General features: G+C 35.9%; 1 protein-coding gene across 4 annotated transcripts in view; it reads left to right on the forward strand.

The window, feature by feature from the left end:
• Window positions 1-20,559, forward strand: part of CCSER1 (coiled-coil serine rich protein 1) — a 926,333-nt gene that overhangs the window by 502,690 nt on the left and 403,084 nt on the right. For all 4 annotated transcript variants that reach the window (XM_060011987.1, XM_060011985.1, XM_060011986.1 and 1 more), the window contains exon 7: window positions 20,123-20,200. In XM_060011987.1, coding sequence (XP_059867970.1) covers window positions 20,123-20,200 — 78 coding nt within the window. The remainder of the gene's footprint in view (window positions 1-20,122; window positions 20,201-20,559) is intronic.

Consider the following 20,559-nt stretch of genomic DNA (forward strand, 5'->3'; position numbering starts at 1 on the left):
ACACCTCAGGGTTTGTCCTGCCTGCAGACAAAGGAATAGGGCTCTTATACTCCTGCTGGCCAGGACAGGAGGCAGTGGGGTTATGAGCATGTGGTAGTGCTGAAAGCTCCCAGGTACATCCAGCAGGTCCTATAGGAGACGAGACTCCAGTGCTCTGAGCAGCCCTCTGAAGGATGCAGACATAAACCTTTAAAAGCATAGCATGCTTGGCAGGCAGACGCAGAGCTGGCCCAAGTGATGGAAAACAATACGTGTGGGACACTAGCAGTGATTACTACCAGAAGCTCATGTTCTCAGAGAGGTTCTAAGCCTTAAAAATATTAGTGTGATAAATATAATAATATATTGACATTCAAAGCAAGTACATACTCGGGAAAAAGATGAACTCTCTGGGTGGTACAGATGGGGGTTAAGGAATGCTTGAGTAGAAAGGTGAAGAGAACAGCTAAATGCTCATCTGCTTGCCACTATAAGCTAAGTGTTAAAAGTGTGAGTCTGGTTTGATTGTCAATGCTTCTTTATGGGAAAATTAATAATATTTCACTCACCCCTTAGAGGAAGATGTCTTTAATCAGTTTATTGTGTGTCCTCTTCTCAAATCCCAGTTGTCCCACTGAATGAACTAATTATGTTCCTTTAAAACCTATTAAAAATTCCCTCTTAGAGAAACCTGTTGTCCTTTATGTCAAATGTCCCTAGAGTTCTGTAAGTTCAGTTTGGTTTTTCTGCTTCTGGGCTAATTTCCTCTTCTTTTTTCCAAATACCTTTTTTCTACCCTGTCAGTGAGACCATATTCTTTCCTCATGCATGAGCTGCACTCCCTTGAACATTTCATCCTCCTCCTGCATCCAGAAACCAACTCATTGCCTCCTTAGCTTTCTTCTGACTCTCTCTAAGCTAAAAAAGAAAAGCAGTTTAATTCCTTGCAATCATCATCTAGGGTTGGAATTCCAACTTCCTGACAAAATGCTAACACATAGACAGTGATCTCAGAATACAAAGTTACATGCTTTCATCTGGAGCTTCCTGTTTTCTATTTCAAGGAATCTTGAGTCAAACTCTGAAGTCAGACATAAAATCCCAGTTCTGTTAGTTACTTGAGTAACTTTTAACAATATACTTAACCTCTCAAAGTCTCAATTACTGCATCTAGAAAATAGAAGTAATAATCTTCCATATCTCATATGATTGCCTTGAGTGTTAATTATATGCTCAGTGCAGTGCCTGAAATGCAGTAGATCCTTAGTAGATGATAGCAGCTTTTAATGATATACCATAGAAGCCTTACTTCTAGACTATCAGTTCTCTTAATAAATTTACTATTAAATCTTTATTGTATAATTTATATATGCCTACATTAAACTCCTAAGTTTTGCTCCAAGATATGACTCTCAGTCTTTTATAGGTACATATGCCTCCTCCACTGTAAATAATCTTGGTTATCTTATTTCTAAATCCATCACGGTTAGACCAGTATTTCACAGATCATGTTCCAAAGAACTCTTATATTAAGTGAGATGTTAACTGGTGTTCTGGGAGAATACAGCACAAAATAACTAATAAAAGCATTTTTTTTAATTTAGTGATTAATTATCCTTTTACAATTTATTTTCAAATATATATGAAAAATACCAAACACATTTATAGAGCTCTTGTGATCACGAAAAATCTCATTTAAGAAAATATTTTTCATTTGTAATTTCCATCATGAAGTTGAAAGCTAAATTACATGGAACATTAAACAATTACGATTCATTTTTTCTTTGATTCATAGCTTTGCTAACCACCTGTCCAATAGCTTGTCTGATGTTATGTGCCTTAACGTATAATTTTATATGTCTTTGTTATGTTACTAAATGTTTTTTTAAAATATGATAATCGAATGCTGATCATCTGTAACCTCAAGTACATTTTGAGCACCTGCTGTAATGCTAGTGCACATTTTATTTCATGACTTCCTCATTGTGTTCTATTTATGCATTACAGTATGAAAAATGTTACATGGTCAAATAAGTTTTGAAAACCCTCGATTAAAAGTAACAAATTAGGAGGGGGATTTGCTAGAGGCATAATGATGGCAGTAACGTGAAGGGACACTGACAGAATGGCAGTAATTCAAGCTGTAGTCCCAGGATAACAAAGCATAGGAGAGTAATCGATGCTTATAATGATATTCCTAATCATAAGTTAGAATGAACTGCGGTTCAGTGTACTCAAATTAATAAGGCAGGGGGGCTTTCCTGGTGGCGCACTGTTTGGGAGTCCGCCTGCCGATGCAGGGGATGCGGGGTTCGTGCCCCGGTCTGGGAAGATCCCACATGCCGCAGAGCGGCTGGGCCCGTGAGCCATGGCCGCTGGGCCTGCGCGTCCAGAGCCTGTGCTCCGCAGCGGGAGAGGCCACAGCGATGAGAGGCCCGCGTACCACACACACACAAAAATTAATAAGGCAGGGGTATATGTAATATATTTTACAGTAATGTCTATTTAACATACAATTTTTTAAAGAAATTGAAATGAGAACTTCAGTTATACTGAAAAATGTAAAATACCTCATTCCATAATGATGTTGGTTAAATAACTTGTTAATTTTGAAATATGAATTCTACTTTATGAATGACCATTACTCATTAACTATTTCAGTTAGCTAGCATAATAAGGGTAGTGCAGTGCCTTGAACACATTACATTAGCTAAGCTAGGCTCTGCAATAGGTATGTCCAGTCTTTAGCACTGTTAATCATAATTACAAAATTATTTTAGTTTATTTTAGCCCTTTATCACCCAACAACATACAGCATATACAACATTATCAAATTAAGCTTAAAATCAAATGATGTGTTTGATTTTGTTCATTTCTCATTCAAATGTAATAGATGACCTATTGACTCTCAAAGTTATTTCTACTTTTCTTATTTTAAATGCATATTCTGTATTCTTTCTAAATATGTCTCTTTATTTGTGGAAGGAAATTAAAGAAACTTAATACTATCCTAGAAATGTGGGCACAGTTTTATAATGTCAGACTCAGGGTTAAAGGTCAGTAGAGTGGGACTTCTAGGGATGAGGTTAATGATGAGGTTGTGTTCATTGAATATTATTCTACTTCACAGTGGCCTGAGTCCTCAAATTCTCTCTTAAAAGAGAGCTAACATTTGTTAGTGACTAAATGCCAGGTACTGATCTAAGCTTAGAGCTTTATGTGTATAAACATATTTAATCTTCACAAACATCTCATGAGATAAAAACTATAAGAACAAATATTAAGATACTATCTCGATTTTAGAGATGTGAAAAATGTTTTACAGTTTTGGTTTAAAATAATTTCTTACCCCAAATTCATATGTCCCCATTTACTCTTTCCCTGCTACAAATTAAAGTTGGATTTTCTAGATTATGAAGAAAGGGAAGTAATTGTAAACTCAATGTATATTTCGTTCAGGGAAGGAAATTTGCTAACAGGATGGGATCTGTCAAGAGAAAACTTCATTGATGTGATAAGAAGTTTGTGAATTAATGATAAAATCAGGGATGGGGGTGGATACACTTGATGACTTGGAAAGGTATCTTATTGATAGTTAACTGTTCAGTTGACTATCAGGTGTAAGGCTTGGTTCTTGTCATATTTTGCAACTAACTTTTGTGTAACCTCTGGAAAACTCTCCAGGTTTCAGTTTCTTATAAAATAAGGTATGAGTCTAAATTATTTCTAAGTTGTCTAATTTTTGTGATACTCCAAAGGTATGCTACCAGAGATATACCAAAGCCAATTCATTCCCTAAGTGTCTAATACATGTCTTGTACAATAGTAACTAATATGAGAGGGAAGGAAGGAAGGAAGGGAGGGAGGGAGGGAGGGAGGGAGGAAAAAAGGAAGAAAGGTGGGAGGGGAGGGGAGGGGAGGGAGGAAGGGAAATTCCTATCTTTCAGTTCATAATTTAGTTGTCAGAAAAAAGGCACACACATGTTAAAAATTCTGTAAACAATCCTTTTATGACAATGAAAGTGTCATAGCAATTTAGAAATTAATGTTTGCGCTAATAGTCTTAACCAGGACACATGAACTGAAGGAGAGTGATGACTATTGTGGTAGGTAAAGAACACTGGACTAGGAGTCAGAAAATTTCATACAAATCCCAATTTTTGCAAAATCGTTCTTATTGAGTGGAAATCATAATAATTATTGAGCATCTATCATGAATTAGGTATTTCAATAACTACTTCGTATATGTTAATTATCCTCAGTTTTATTGAACCAAAGTTGGAGCCTTCAAAATTTAGTGATTAAAAGCACAACATTTCTTTTTCTGGTAGAAAAACTTCTGTTTGTGTGTTACGAGCTTTTTCATGAGTCCTTATATTCAGGAAGTTGCAGAAATTGAGTGAGCAGTCATTTCATTTGGCTGGGCAGCTAATTTACTAGTCTGCAGTATGATAGTAACTTTCCCTGCTTAATTGAGAGAAAAGGTTAATAGAGAGTAGGAAAGAAAATTTCAGTATAGTTCTTAAGTGTTCATCATACCAGCTTTTAGTGCCAGTGGAAGGTTTTGTGCCATAGACAAACCTAATGGTTCAAAATGTTCTGTTCTTTGGGGGCATGGAAAATGGCTTTATGTTTGTTTGGTTTGTTTTCTGAAGAAAATTTCCAGAGCTGGGATTAACTCAAAATCTTTTTTGAATCTTACAAAGAGTAAGGGCGCTTATTAAATGTGGCAACATCTGCCAGATACTCCCTTCAGTATAAAAGCTCCATTAAGCCAGTATATTGGGCACTTTCTCACTGCATGATATGTACGTGTGTGTATGTGTGTGTGTTTCTGTGTGAGTTTAATTTATGAAAACAATTTCAGCACTGCATTCTTTAAAAGCTACAATCCTAAATTTTATAGAGAAGAAAAGATGTTTGGAAATCATTTACTACACTACCAAATCTGAATGCCAATGAGCTACAATTTACCAATATACTGTATTCTCTACTAAAGTTGCCTTCTTTTGTTTTCAGAGGGCATGTAAGGAGAACGCCAGAACGGGCAAGAATGTTTTTTTGCCTTTTTTTTTTCTTTTTTGCTAATCCAGAATTTTTTGATCTCTGTATATTTTGCAACCAATAGGGAACTGAAAGATGTATAATTGAAAAATAAATTAAAATGTTAAATTTGAGGACACAGTGTTTTGAATAAAAGCCTCAGATAATGTGAACTTGATAAGTTCATCTATTATAAATAAAGATGTAGCATAAATGAGAAATTTCGTGTCTTGTGAGGCTGAAGAAGTTTTAAAATGCATCTAATACAATGAAGTATTATAAGGAATTAATTTATAAACCAAATCATTGATCTGTAGAAATTCGGTGATAATATCTCACTTCTTTTGCACATTTTCAAAGATAATACATTGTGTGAGAGCCCTAGAACTCAAAGCTGAAATGGATCTTAAAATGCTCATTATTATTTTACTCTTTGAGTAGATATTATTTATTGAAGTATCATAGAATGTTAGATCCAGAAAGGAGTAAGGGATGGAACTAAACATTTACATAAGAGGGAAGTGTAAAGGCAAAGCAGTTGTGATTGTCTAGGTTCATGTGAGATTTGTCTGTACTCACATGACATTAAGTAGCTCATTTAGGTGAATCTCAACAGTTTATGAACTTGCAGAGGAAAAATAAATACTCTTCACATTAGTACATTTTGTTTTACTTACTAATATTATTAAACCAAATATTTATATCTTGATACACAGGTGGTGACATTTATAATTTTTCAAGAAATTTTCTTTATATTACTGTATAAAATTTTCATATTACTTTATTGAGTGCAAGCCCTGTTGGTGTTAAATCAGTGTAGTCAGATTAAAATTACTTAGAACAGTAATTGGACAAAAGATATAGGTAGGGACTTCCCTGGTGGTATAGTGGTTAAGAATCCGCCTGCCAGTGCAGGGGACATGGGGTCGAGGCCTGGTCCGGGAAGATCCCACATACCACGGAGCAACTAAGCCCATGCACCACAACTGCTGAGCCTGCACTCTAGAGTCTGCGAGCCACAACTACTGAGCCCGTGTGCCACAACTACTGAATCCCACACGCCTAGAGCCCATGCTCCGCAACAAGAGAAGCCACCGCAATGAGAAGCCTGTGCACCGCAAGGAAGACTAGTCCCCGCTTACCACAACTAGGAAAAGCCCGCACCCAGCAACGAAAACCCAACGCAGCCAGAAAATAAAGAAAGAAATTTATTAAAAAAAAAAAAGAAAAAGAGTGAAAGAAAGCAGAACATTAAAAAAAGCAAAACAAAACTCATTGATTCCTTTCCCCAAATATAAAACTTATATCCAGCTATCAATTTTAATTTATAGGCAGTGACCATTAGAGTTGGATTAGCATCATGCTGATTTTTTAAATTTTGTTTTCATTGAAAATAAAGTATGCGTCTAATCAGGGTGAATAATGTCCACAGAAATGTGCACCTGTGCTTTGTGGCTGAATTTATTTACATTTACATTAACTGATTAGCTCCTGCCAACCAGTTCCACATTCAACAATTATTCATAAAAATGTCTCGTTGTTTTTGTTGTATATTTATCCCATTGGATAAGATGGACATTCTAATATGCTGGGTATTTAACTATAGTTAAAGTTAATTGAGAAACTGCTAATTTTTTTAAAGCTACAAACAGAAAGCTACTTAAGTCTTATTAAGCAGAACTTACAAAACAGGAGCTTTCAAAAGTAGTTTACATACCTGGTTTTGTTTTTAACCTAATTATCTACATTTATAGAGATAAACCATGTAATAAACTATATAATAAATCCTAATTGAATAACTCTGGTAGTTTCTGTGATATAAGGATGAAGATCACATGAGCCTGTGAAGTTGGCTCACAGTTTTAGCAGACAGGCACATAAACTGTTTCAATATAGCATGATAATAGCTAAAGCCCAGCACTTATTTAGCACTTTACGTGTGCCTGCTCTGTTTTTAGTAGTTTTATCTCATTTACTCTTCCCAACAGCCCTTAAGAGTGGGTTCTATTACCATCTCCATTTTACAAAAGAGAAAAGTGCTGCCCAGAAAGGATGAGTAACTTGCGTAAGGTAACAGTTAATAACTTCCTGTGCTGAAGTTGAAACCAAGCAGCCTCAGTCTCACTCAAGAAGCAAAGGTGTACATCGGCTATTGTTGCAGCAGGGATGATGCTGAATTACAGCTCAGGAAATGCGTTCAAATGTGCTAGGTGAGAGCTGCACAGTGATGGAAAAGGAAATGTTTAGGGTGGAGAGTCAGGGACTGGAACAGTTAAAGAGCTTTCTGGGAGAACAGAAGAGATTTAGTGAGGGCAAGGAGCTATGAGACCAGTGGATGTATGCGGGAACTATAGCAGGTTCTTAACTACCACAGCAGAGTCTTCAGAACATCTGAGAAAGAACCCTTGGATACATATTCAATATACAGTTTCCCAGACCATGTCCTAGAATCTCCGCAGTGAGGCCAAAATGAGCATCTTAATAGAGCACGTCAGGTGATTAACTGCTCTGTATCAGAATTTTCAAGATTCTCTGCCAAACTGTAAAGTTGAAGTTGAGAAGTGTCTGGAGATGAAGCCAGTGAGGTAGATAAGGACCAGATCATAGACCTTTTAAATTGTCCACTTTCTGATTAGATTATTTCACAAAAATAATAAACAATATTTCAAAATATGTTTAACATAGGTTAAAAACACAGGTTAAAAGCAGTTCAACAAAAAAAAATGAAACAAAATTTGTTCTTTCATATCCTTACTTCACTTATCCTCTAAAGCACTCCATAATAAAGTACTGAATCTTACCTATTCTTTTATCGAGACACTACATTCCATACCCCTACCCCCAAGGAGCCCATTTATTTGCTTCTTGAACAAATATTTAGGAAACCTTTCAAAAGATATGACCAAGTTCAGCATTCATTGATCTCTTCATTCATTTAATCTAATGATTCTCAATATTGGTGGTAAACAAGGATGACCTGAGCAGCTTTTTATAAATGTATAAAAGGAGAAAATTTATATATATATATATATATATATATATATATAAATTTATTTTTTCTGGTATCTGCTGTGTGAAAACCTTTTTCCCCTTTACTCTGAGGAATACATGTGTAAGTTAAGTATACTACCCACAGGGACCTTGAAATCTAGACAGGAAATAAGATATATATCCCCCAAAATATAATGTTAGAATATTATAAGAGCCCCAAAGAGGTGCAGAGAGTGTGCTATAAGAGTTCAGAGGGGGCTTCCCTGGTGGCGCAGTGGTTGAGAGTCCGCCTGCCGATGCAGGGGACACGGGTTCGTGCCCCGGTCAGGGAAGATCCCAGACGCCGCGGAGCGGCTGGGTGCGTGAGCCATGGCCGCTGAGCCTGCGCGTCCGGAACCTGTGTTCTGCAACAGGAGAGGCCACAACAGTGAGGGCCCGCGTACCGCAAAAAAAAAAAAAAAAAAGTTCAGAGAATTGCAATATTGCTTACTGTTGAAGGCATTAGAGAAGCTTTCTTGGAGGAGTGGGCATTTAAGCTTAGTTGTAAATGAGAACGAGATTTTGATAATAGGGTTACTGGAGAAGGGCATTTCCAAATGTTTAGGTGGAGAGATCATAATGACTGAAAGCAAGTTAAGTGTCAGGATGGGTGAGAATTAGGGTTAAAAAGGATTGTTGGAAAAAAGTTGTCTTGGGAGTTGGACTCAGGTAAGTAAAGGTGAGGGAATTAAAACGGAAGGTTGTTCTCATTTTGAGGGGTGCCTGAATCCCAGTCTAAAGAGTGTGGAATTCATTCATGGCCTAAGTGAAATGTTGAAATCTTTCAGCAAAGAAGGGGCATGAAGAGCCATTTCAGAAAGATCAATCTGATGTTAGGGTGTGGGAAGAATTGGCTAGGGGAGAGACTGAGTTAGGGGGATCTCTTAAAATACAATAGTACAGACAAGGATTATAATATTTTAAATCAGGTTTTCATTCCAATATAGAGATGAAAACATGGAAAATGATAGTTTGCAAAACAAGCCCTATTCAGAAGTTGGCCTTCCCCATGTATGTTGTGATTGTTTACTTCTAGAAAGTGAAGAAATTAAAAAAAAAAAATTAAAGCTTCATCTGGTCCCCGTCAATGTCTTGTATAACGAATTATATTGCAGTATATGTCTGCATGTTGAAAGCGTCCAGTTCTGTGCAGGTCAGTGGTTAACAATCAGCTCTCCAAAGAAAAATGCCTTAATTTGTAACATTTGCCAATTTCTGTGGTGTAAAATAATCCTTCCCTGTGGCCAATTTCAAATTATCAATGTGAATGAACTGTCATGTAAATGAACATGAATTTGGGAAGTGTTGGGAGGAAAAGTTCTCCTCTACCAATTTAGGACTGACTGATTTGGGCCCCTCTAATTAACTGATAATGGACAGATTAACAGGAGGAGTTTATTATGCAGATGGAGCTACTCAGTAGTGAGTCACTGAATAGCCAGACAGACGTAAAGGCTTCTGTACCAACACAACACAAAAGGGGGCCGGTTTAGGGCTTCAGTGGGAAAGTAGGGAAGGTTCTGTGGGGCTTTTTGATGCTAATGGACAGCTGGATTCACTCTTCTGGTGCTGAGGGTCAGTCTTTTCCTAAATAGGAAACTCCCTAGGAGAAGGATCAATGGAAGCTGTATTTTCCGGAGGCTCCGCTTAGGTTAGGGTAATGTTTCTTTCTGTGACTACCGATTGTTCAGAAGTTTTCAGTTTAAAATATTTTTATACCATGTTGGTGGGCTGTTAATACTTTTAGGAAGAGATGAAAATAATTCTAGGGAGCCCTGGTGAGGTGACTCTTGCACACCGTCACATGTATCCCACCTCAAAATTGTCTTTTTCGTGTGGTGAATTAAATTATTTAAAAAGAAACAAAAGAACAAAAATGGAAACCCAAAGTTTCCCTTAACAGTTGTGATCTGTGCATAGTAGTGGAGCTGACACCTTCAGTGATCAGGATTTAGCTATTAGGAACGGACAGATTTGGGTGAACACTACAAGGTTTCTAGATAATTTGAGGGAGTTTAGAAAATGAGGTGTGGAAAAAGAGGTAAACTGCATGTGACCCTCATAAAGATTACAGTATATAATACAGCAGAAATTTGCTAAACAAAGTCTTTTCATAGAAAATCCTCTGGTCATGGAAATTATCCATCTCTGAGTTATGTCTTAAAGGGTCAGATGTCCTTATGTCTATGAGTTCATGTGATTTACTTGTTCAGAAGGTGTTTATTGAGCATCTATTATGTGCCAGATGACAAGAATCTTAATGTTCATTAAATAATACCTGTGGAACTGGCCAGTTGGCTGCCACTGTGGTGTGAGAAAAAAAAATAGAAAGAAATTTGCTAAATAAAATTGACAATGGGTATAAAGTTGAAGTAAATATTTTATGTTTATTCTGCTCACTCCCTTTTTTTGGTTTTCCTTTGTTATAAATTGGTGAAGTTGGGTCTATGTGTATTGGCTACAGGAAGATGCTAAACTTCTTGTCTTCTTTGAGACGTATGATGAAAGAATAATTTAGGTGAAGTCATTTTGGTTTCCAGGTAGCATAAGCTGTGTGGTGGTGATTTTCATGATCACACCCTAACGTTAAGGGGTGGAGAGAAGAAGTAGGTGTCCTTGTTCCTCCTCAGTTTCCTGACCAGCATCTTTCCTGTCTCCCTAATAACTCTTGGTTCAAAGCTTGAAGTTCATCAGATTATTCTACTTGTTACCCCTCTTTATTGTAGTCTTTGTTTGACCCCCATCATATTCTTCCCCCATTCTTTAAAAAGAATGTGGATCCTTATTCATTTTTATGACTTCCAATATTGCTCTTGAAATAGTTCTTATTTATCCAAATTGTTGCCCCCCCTTAGCATCTCAGCTCCTTGTGATTTCAGATGGCCTTGGCCTGCAGCGGCTTGAAGCAAGATTTCGGTTCCCAGCCAGAGATTTGAGGTCGGGCAGTGGCAGTGAGAGTGCTGAATCCTAGCCAACAGACCACCAGGGACCAGTGGACAGTGACAAGGCCCTGGCCCATCAGCTGTGTAGAAATGAATTTTCACATAGAGACAGAAAGTAGTGAAGCAAGTAAAGTGTTTATTAGGAGGAAAAAAGAGTACAGTACATGTGTGGATAGACACACAGGCGGGCTCAGAGGGAGAGTCGCGCCCTCGTGGTAGTTTCAATCACTTTTATGGGGCATTTCTTCCGGGTTTCCTTTAGCCAATCATCTTGCTTTGCCTGGTTGTGAGTCTGTATTTGGTATATCTCAGGGTCCTCCCATGTGTGCGTGTGCATCTCTTAGCCAAGATGGATTCTAGTGAAGAGGCCCATGGGAGGTTGACATCACTTACTATGGGGGGGCTCCCCCTCCCTCTTTGAACCTCCAAGGAGCCTTTCTGCACATGTGTAGTCGGGGAGGTCTCCTTGAGTTCGAGAATGTGTAATATGAGGTCTTTTATCTCTTATCTGGGCAGGGACCAGCCTCCTCCATTATCGTGCATTTATGGAGTTTCTGTTGACAGGGGAGAAACTGTTCAGCCTGGGGCCCATCTATCTCCTGCCTCACTTGAGCTCCTGATTTTTTCATAACCTTGTTCTTCATCCTATCTCAGGCAGTGTATCCAAGTGCTTACCTGACATCTCCACTCCCATGTCCAACTGGAATTTCAAAAACTTGAACAAACTGAACTATTGAATTTTTTTCTCCACTTCAAATGTGTTACTTCTGCAGTCATTCCTCTCCCAGTAAATTCCTACTTAATCCTTCTGTTTGTTTAGGCACAACCTTAGAAGTCATCCCTGTCTCCTCTGTTTCTCTCCTAGCCCATAACCAAACCATCAGGAAATTCTGTCCTTCTACCATCAAAATATATATACTCTTCAACCAGTTTTCACCACCTGTACTGATGAAACCTTGTCCAAACCACCATCAGCTCTCAACATATTACAATCACCTTCTAAGTGGTCTTTCTGCTTCCATGCTTGCCTTTCTGAATTTCTTTTAACCTGGCATTGCCACATTTTATTCACCACAGGTGAGTTACCAAATCCAGCACGCACTCGAGGGGAGAGAATGACACAACGGTGCAAATTTAAGAAAGCAGGGATCTTTGGAGGCCATTCTAGAAGCCAACTACATTAGCCAATATATCAAGTTTTAAGTGCTAGCCCTGGCAGGCAGAATTTAAAGCTAGAAGCTTACTAGCACTCTATAGCAGACACAGAATTCAGCTGCCTTTCAGTTTAAAAGCTGCCAACATTCTCCTACCTACGGAACACTTAAAAAGTCCAAGAATGGAAAGGCAATCTTTTCTTCCAGTTCAATACTATACCAGCCAAATCTGCTCATGAAAAGCTGCTCTGTGTAGTTCAAAGTCAGCCAGCAGCAACTTGCAACCCCTAAGGCCCTGGCATCTGTGTTTTGACCGAAACGACTCATGGCCATCGTCTTTCTGATGTTCTTGGGACCCAGAGGCTTTGCTGAGGTCTATTCATCCCACACACCATCACTTAATACTCACAACAATGTAAAAGGGCTCCTTGCCCTTGGGAAAAGTCTCCATAAGCTGCAGACAAACTTCCAGGTTAAAATTCTTAGGATTTGAGGCTTAAAGCTCTTACTTGGACCTTAGCAGTAAAAAGCCTACCGCAGAGCTGTTGAACAGAACACATGTTCTCTGCATGTGATCCAGCTAGCAAAAAAAAGGAATGAGCTGAGCCAATCACACCGAGTTCATCCATCCCAAATTTACCAGCAAGAAAACTTACCGATTCTTTGCTAGGCAGAGAAGCTGAGAGGGTAACACTAGTAAAGCTCCTTCTACATGAAAGGAAACACCAGGAATGAGGAATAAGTGTTCCCTGCAAACTTAATTTCCAAATACTTCATTTGCTTTATAACTTCATTTTCTTTAAATGTAGAAAATTAAACATGGTCACAGATCTTTGACTTTATGATTTATTTATGTTTATGTTTAGAAAAACCCTGCCCATTCTATAATTGATAGATAATACCTATATTTTCTTCAAGTTCTTTTGCATTTTCTTTATATTTAGCACTTTAATACATTTAAAGTTTATTTGAATGAAATTTAAGGATGTATTTTTCCCCCTAACACTTAACCAATTAGTAAATCACAGCCTGTTAAATAACCTGGTATATTTCTCTATGCCTATTGAAGTTACAATAAATTTAGAACTCAAACTTCTCAACTAGGAGTAAAAATCAGTACATTAGCCTTGGGGGAAAATTTGATAATATATGTGAAATTAGCCAATTATGTGCATATTAACTGAGACTTTATAATTCTATAAATTTATTGAATGAAATAGTCACAGATCTGTTTTATGATTCTCATCACAGCATTAATTGTAAAGAAAAAAATGAAAATGCAAAAATTATGACAAATGAATAAAGTTATATGATGGTATTTTCACTCATCATAAAGTACATTGAAGAAAAATGTTTGATGTGAGAAAAATCCTGAGAATGTAGTTTGGGGCAAAATTTAGAATAGATAATATACGTTAATTCCAGTTAATTACATATCACAGAAAAAGACTGAAAAAAATGTGTGTACATATTTAATCAGTGATTATCTTAGGTAGTTGGATTTTTATTTGTTGTTTGCTTCCCTATCTACTTCCTTATGAATCCTTTTTCTAGTTTGTACTTTTCACACTTGCTTATCTCCTCTAACGAATTTAAGATAACTGGAGGCAAGGAACTTTTATTAAACATACATCGCAAATCTAGTTTGTGATAGATTCTCAATACTGCTTGTTAAATGTTGTAAATGAAATAAGACCATAATTTCAGTTTGTGGCAGCAGCAGAACATACGAAGAATGTTCAAGAAAATAAGCAGATAGAGGGATAATGGAGATCCAAGTCATAAAGAGGTCTAGCAACAGTTGGTTTGGATTCAGCCTTAGAGATTAGGGATCAGGGACAGAATCTCTTTCCTTTGGAGAAATAGGTAAAAACAGGAACTCAGCCTTACGATATTTGTACAATAACTTGGGGAAATTATATAGGAACTTTGAGGTTCAAATATGCACTTCCAGAATTGGAATATATGAGTTGAAACTGCAATTTCCTAAAATTGAAGCAAACCAAAGCAAAATAAAATTAATAAGCTAGTCATTGTTGAGGTAACTAATGCCACCATCAACAAAAATGGGCTGGTTTAAAAAAATATATTGTTAATCAGATTAGCTATTTCTATCTTAAATTATGTTGCAGTGTGTCTGGCATGAAGTCATTGTGCTTTCGGTAGTTGATTTTTCAATTATTTTAAATGAATAAGAGGATATGAATTTTGTCACTATGGTGAACCTCTAGCACTGCTCAAAGGATAAAGTGCTTGGATTGTAAATGATTTGTATTTCTTTGTACATATACCATAGCTTGATATAAAGCATACTCTGAGAGAATCTAATTACTACTTTTTTCTAACTTTATACTAAACAACGAATCTTCTACTCCATAATGTGGTTTCTGAATGGTTCTCTTCACCAAAAGGAAAGAACTCAAATAGGTTGCCACCCTGAGTTCTTACGTCAAGTTTAGTTTTCATTATTAGTTAACATGTTGGCCAATATCTGACTAAGTACAGTCTCTTATTCATTTAGTTATTCTGAATCATCCCCACAAAACCTGCCTGCCCCTATTTGAGTTGATATAATTTAATTTCTGAAATTTCCAAACTTAAGTACCAAGTCCTAATTTCTCCTGTGGGAATGAGCTAGTTTATATCTCTGCTATAGCCTAGTAATTTAGGTTATTTTGGGTTTTGGTCACAACCTTGATTTAGCTTTGGTTTAGTGACAAAACAATGAGGTAATGAGATTAGTAATTGGGATTGATCTCATCAGAGTAAGACTAAGAGCAAAGCTAACTCCACACTGAGCCAGGCATTTATTGGGGTATTGTTTCTCTCAGCTGTCTTTGATTATTGATATCAGACAGGAAGAGATTTTGAAAATTAAGAAGGTGAACTTCAACCAGAGCTTTTGTTTACCTTATGCATCTGTACTAAAGGCCTTTTTTTTTTTTTTTTGCGGTATGCGGGCCTCTCACTGTTGCGGCCTCTTCCGTTGCGGAGCACAGGCTCCGGACGCGCAGGCTCAGCGGCCACGGCTCACGGGCCCAGCCGCTCCGCGGCATGTGGGATCTTCCCGGACCGGGGCACGAACCCGTGTCCCCTGCATCGGCAGGCGGACTCTCAAGCACTGCGCCACCAGGGAAGCCCCGTGTGGCAGCTCTTAGTATGCCAAAGTGGCATGGTGTTGGCAAAACCTATGTGCTTAAATTTCTATTCCATTGAGAAATTTAAGAAAGAGGGGAATATTCCTATCTTGTTTCTTAGAATTTTATTTTAAAAAGCTTGTTTTATTTCCACTTGTGCCCTTGTTTTCCTCAGAGTCAAAGATGAGTCAACAGTAGGAGATCATAGATACACTGCTCTTCTTGGCATTACTATTCTCCTTCGCACTTAAAGCTTATATCTCTCTTTCTGCCATCCATCTGTCCAGGAAGTTCCATAATCACCCACTCTGAGGAGAGTCTTGTATATTAATTTTAAATTGTCAATACTTTAGCAAAGCCTTTCTCCCCTTCCACAACACACCCACAAGCAGTTAATATTTCAGTGTTTAGGTGTGTTGTAATTAAAGTATCATTAAGGCACTAGTAACCGTTAGATTCCCATCTAAGATATGAGATTGGCTAAAGTGTCTGAGGTTACTTGATAAAATACAAACTAATCTCTGTGAAAATCTTTGTACTAGAATGTGTACAGTACAAATATTAAGGTTACTTAATGCTCATTAAACACCAAGTAATTGCAAAAATATTTTCAAAGAATAGAATCCTAACTCTGTTGTGTTTTTGGCCATCATATGTTGATCTGAAAGGATGGGAGAAGAAAACATACATGAAAATCTTTGTGAACTTGAAGTAGGACAAGATTTCTTAGGAAAAACACCAGAAAAGTATAAACTATAAAAAACAAACAAAATGGCAAATAAGATAGAAAGCATTGGTCCTTTTGTAGACACTGTTAAGAAAATGAAGAGGCAAGCCCAAACTGGGTGAAAATATTTATAATAAATATATAATAATAAATATATATGACAAAGGATTTGTATTCAAACAACCCAGTGAAAGAGAAGAATAGGCAAAATATTTGAACAGACGTTTCACAAAACAATATATACTTACTAATGGTCAGTAGGCACATGAAAAGATGCTCGGCGTCATTTGTCATCCCTGGAAATGAAAGTTAAAGCCGCAGTGAGCTACCACTACAGAACCATGGGATGGCTAAAATTAAAAAAAACAAAACTAAACTAAATACCAGCGTTTATGAGATACAATGCAAATGAAAGTACAAACTATTGCATTTTAGAAAACATTTGTCAGTTTCTTATAAAGCTAACATAATGCCAGATATAAATTTACCGTAGGAAGCAAGTAATTGCACCAGTAGGTATTTATCCAAGAGAAACGAAAACATACATCCACATAAAGATATCTACAAAAGCACTCAATATGGCTGTATTCCCAATACCCCCAAACTGGAAGCAATGCAAATTCTAGCAACAGGTTATTGGATAAATGAGTTGTGGCCTCTGCTAAATACTACACAACATTTAAAAGGATGGACTACTGAAACATGCAACAGTATGATATGATGAATTTCAGACTAATTTTGCTGAGTGAAAGGAGCTGGGCCTAAACAAATTCATATTAATATATTTCCCTTCCTATGAAATTCTAGGGAAGGAAAAACTAACCTATAGCATATAGCTTATCATTGTTGCCTGGGACCATGGATTGGGTGGGTGGGAGGTGCTTGCATGCAAAGGAACGTGCGGGAACATTTGAGGTAATGAGAATGTTCTGTATTTTGATTTCGGTGGTAGTTATACACGTGAGTACATTCGTCAAATCTCATCTGGCTATATATTTTGAAAAGTTGCATTTTAGTATAGGTATGTTGATTTAAAGAAATAAAGTTGATTTAAAGAAAAAGAGGTTGGAGATGAGGGAAGAGTTTGCAAATTTAGGGAAATTATATTCTAAAAACAACAACAAAGTGAGTAGTATCTTCAAAACTAATGAGCAGAAAGAATTCTGAAGAGCAGTATGCATGAGAGGAGGGTGATATTCACGAGAATATCTCTGATATGCTCAAAGGAAATACTTGGCTAGATTTTATTATTGAACTTAAAGATCTTACTTAATGTTAAGCTCAATTTGGAAGAAAATAAAAGAGAACTTAGCGTACTTGGGATAGAAATAGAAAGGGGGAAAGTCTACTAATTTGTATAAAATAACATTTTACGTGAAGGAACAATGCTAGGTTCATGTTTATTTAATCACCTAATGTTGGAATGAAGCACACATTTATTGGACTTAGAACCAGAAAACCAAGTTTTACTACACTCAGACAGTAAGAATTAGGATCGTGTTTTTTTATAGCCTGTCAAGAATGTCTCGTGCAGTCTCCAAAGGGTCAGAAAACCCAAGTGTGTCATATGAGCATTAAGGAGATTCCTTCTGTTGGGATGATTTGCTTCTTTTGAAGAATAGCTTTTCCATATTCCCATGGGATTTGCTTTCACGTTATTGTGAAAGGACCATTTCCAAAGTCTCTAAAATATATTAAAAGCAAATGAAGGCATAATTATAAAAAAATAATTTATGAAGAAAGTTATGAAAGAACACACACTGTTGGCTTTTATAAACTTCAAGTGTAACTTGAGAGTCCTTTGTTAATTTGTATTTAGATATACACTTGCATTGGTATTGCTGCCATTGAATGAAAGGGTAAATGATTTAAAATATGAAGTATGGATAAGACTTATCTGAAGGATTTACTATAGTATTTTATCTAAAGGGTGAATAAATTGGAATGACACCTAAATTACAGATCACTGAAACACAAATGGGATAAAAAGCTGAAAGTGAAGATTTTTTATCCTATTTTTTGCCATGTATTTCTCAACTTGATAATTAAATGCAGTTTATCAGATGTTGTCATATAAGATTGATTTGCTTTTTTAAAACACTTTTCTCAAGATTTCCTAAGAGCAATGGAATTAAAATGTCACACTATAAGATAGATTTGAAAGTTAAAGTGAGAACAAAGTTTTCTCTAAGAATGATATTCAAATAATCAAGGTTACATGATGCAAATTTTAGAGTCTGCTCTCTATAGTGCTTAGAATGACACATTTATTTCTGGGAAGTTGTGGGAGACCTTAACCCTTAAAGAAGTTAACCATGAAGCTTTATTTTGAGCTCATCTTCTTATGGAAGTTAAAAAAACCTTCGTCTGATCCAGGCTTTCAAATTTTTGTAACTGAATGTCATCTCTGTCTCCTGAATATGATTTTTAAGGACATAATATTTTAATATGCTATGCAGAATGTCAGTATTTTAGGAAAATATCAGATAATTCAACTACATATGAACTGTGCTCTATCACTTGCTTAATTTCTCATGAAAAAGCTAATGATGAGAGGAACAGCTCAAGAGTCTTGTTTTTCTATTTCTCCAGAAATGTTTTACTCATTTCTTATGTTAAAATCCTTCAGTAAATTGATTCCTAAGAAAACCTCTTTGTTTCCCCATTACATCATGTAATCAGATAGTGAAAGTCAGAAGTTCAGAATATTTCCTGATTTTGATCTAATAAATGGCCAAGAAGCTCTGAATATATTTAGAAATTAGTCAGTAAGTAACTCACCTCAGTTATCTGGTGCCTGTATTTTCCTGTTTCCTTTAGTAGATTATTGTTCAGTTTTTATCTAATTTCCTCCTTTAGACATTTTAACTCAATGTTCAGGCTTATGTCAATTTCTAAAGAAGGCACACGTTGTATAAAATATTATACTGAGTATCTTGGGTCCTATATTTATAGTTCATATCCATTGTTTCTGGAATAGACAGTCAGAAGTAATCCTACTTTAATGGATATTTAAAATGTGTCCAGGTTATTGTGCACCTGAATCAAGTGAATTGAAAATAATATTTGAGTAGAAAGAGACACTAAGAATTTGTAGCAACTGCAGCATGTATTCTTTGAATGTATTCTTTTGTTAGAATTTGGCAGCCAAACTTGTCTACTTGTTCCCTTATCTCAATCAAGGTTAATTCATGTTTTTGCTTTAATCTTTACTGAAAGTTTTTCTGTATTTGTGTCCATGTACATTTGGAAATGGAACTGAAAAAATGTAGGTGTGTATTTTTTTTTCAATGTTTTGTTTGCTTATCTACTTAAATGGAAGAATTCCTCTGAGAGAATGAGTTGAGAGCATAGTAAAATAACTTCTGTTGCTGCCTATTATCAATATCTTTTTCTTGCTTTTAGAAAAAAATAATGACAAGCTTCTAACACGCATCTCTTTATATAGGCTAATCTCCTACTTAAGTTTTAATTGATTACATTTTTAAAGGACCAGAAGGACAGCATTAGCAACATTCTGATAATTCTCTTATATTTGTGTAAATCTTTTGTCCTTAAATTTTTATTTAGCTGAATATAATAAGAAAGTTTGTCAAGAGCTATGAATATGGGAATTTTTAGAATTTAATATTTCTTCATTTTGCAATTGTAAATTAATGGCAGATATGCTTTTCATCATGAATTAAAAACTGGGTACAATGACTCAAATCTCCATATAAGGAAAATATGAATAACACATATTTGAAAATCAGCCTGAAAGACATTGAAATAGCACCATAGTGAACCATTATAGGTATAGTTTAATTATCAAAAAAAGGTAATATGTTAAGCAAATATAATACTAGATACCATCCTAACATAAAAGATGGTTATTATATTTAATAAAATACACTTGAAATGCAAATTGAGAAGTGATAATTTGATTAATTTCTTCATTATTTCTAAATAAGGAATGATTCATTATACAATAATAATTTGAATTTTTCTATATCCATTTTCACTTATATATTTGTTTTTTATTTTAACAAGAAGAGTTAGGTTCTAAACTAGGAATAATAAAAATTGACTACAAAAAAGTATCTCTCTAATTCAATTTTGTTTTTCTTGTAGAGTACAGATATGAGCCCAGCAAGTAGCACCACTTCACTTCCTGTTAGTCCTCTTACTGAAGAGCCATCGCCTTTCAAGGTAAAAAATAAATTGCAAACATTTTTAATAATTGTTTACAATACTTTTAGGATCTTTAAAAAATATTTATTTTACTATAGTAAAATAGGTAGTTCAGGCATAGATGGTGAGGTTAACTGCTTTAGTTCATAAGGATCTTGTTTCAGATGTTAAAATTTTGTTGTTGTTTTGTCTGTTGTCATTCTACTTACTAAATAAAGGTAGAGTTTGAATAGAAATTGATACTTTATATAACACATTGTTTGCCTTGCATGTAAGAGACAGTAATTTCATTGTAATAGTTTGATGTCACATGAATTATAGGTTTCAAATCTTGTATTTATATTAATTTAAGCAATAAGCTTGGAATGAATTATTCA

This window comes from Delphinus delphis, chromosome 5 (genome assembly GCF_949987515.2).
Source record: "Delphinus delphis chromosome 5, mDelDel1.2, whole genome shotgun sequence".
In the NCBI taxonomy this organism is placed as follows: Eukaryota; Metazoa; Chordata; class Mammalia; order Artiodactyla; family Delphinidae; genus Delphinus; species Delphinus delphis.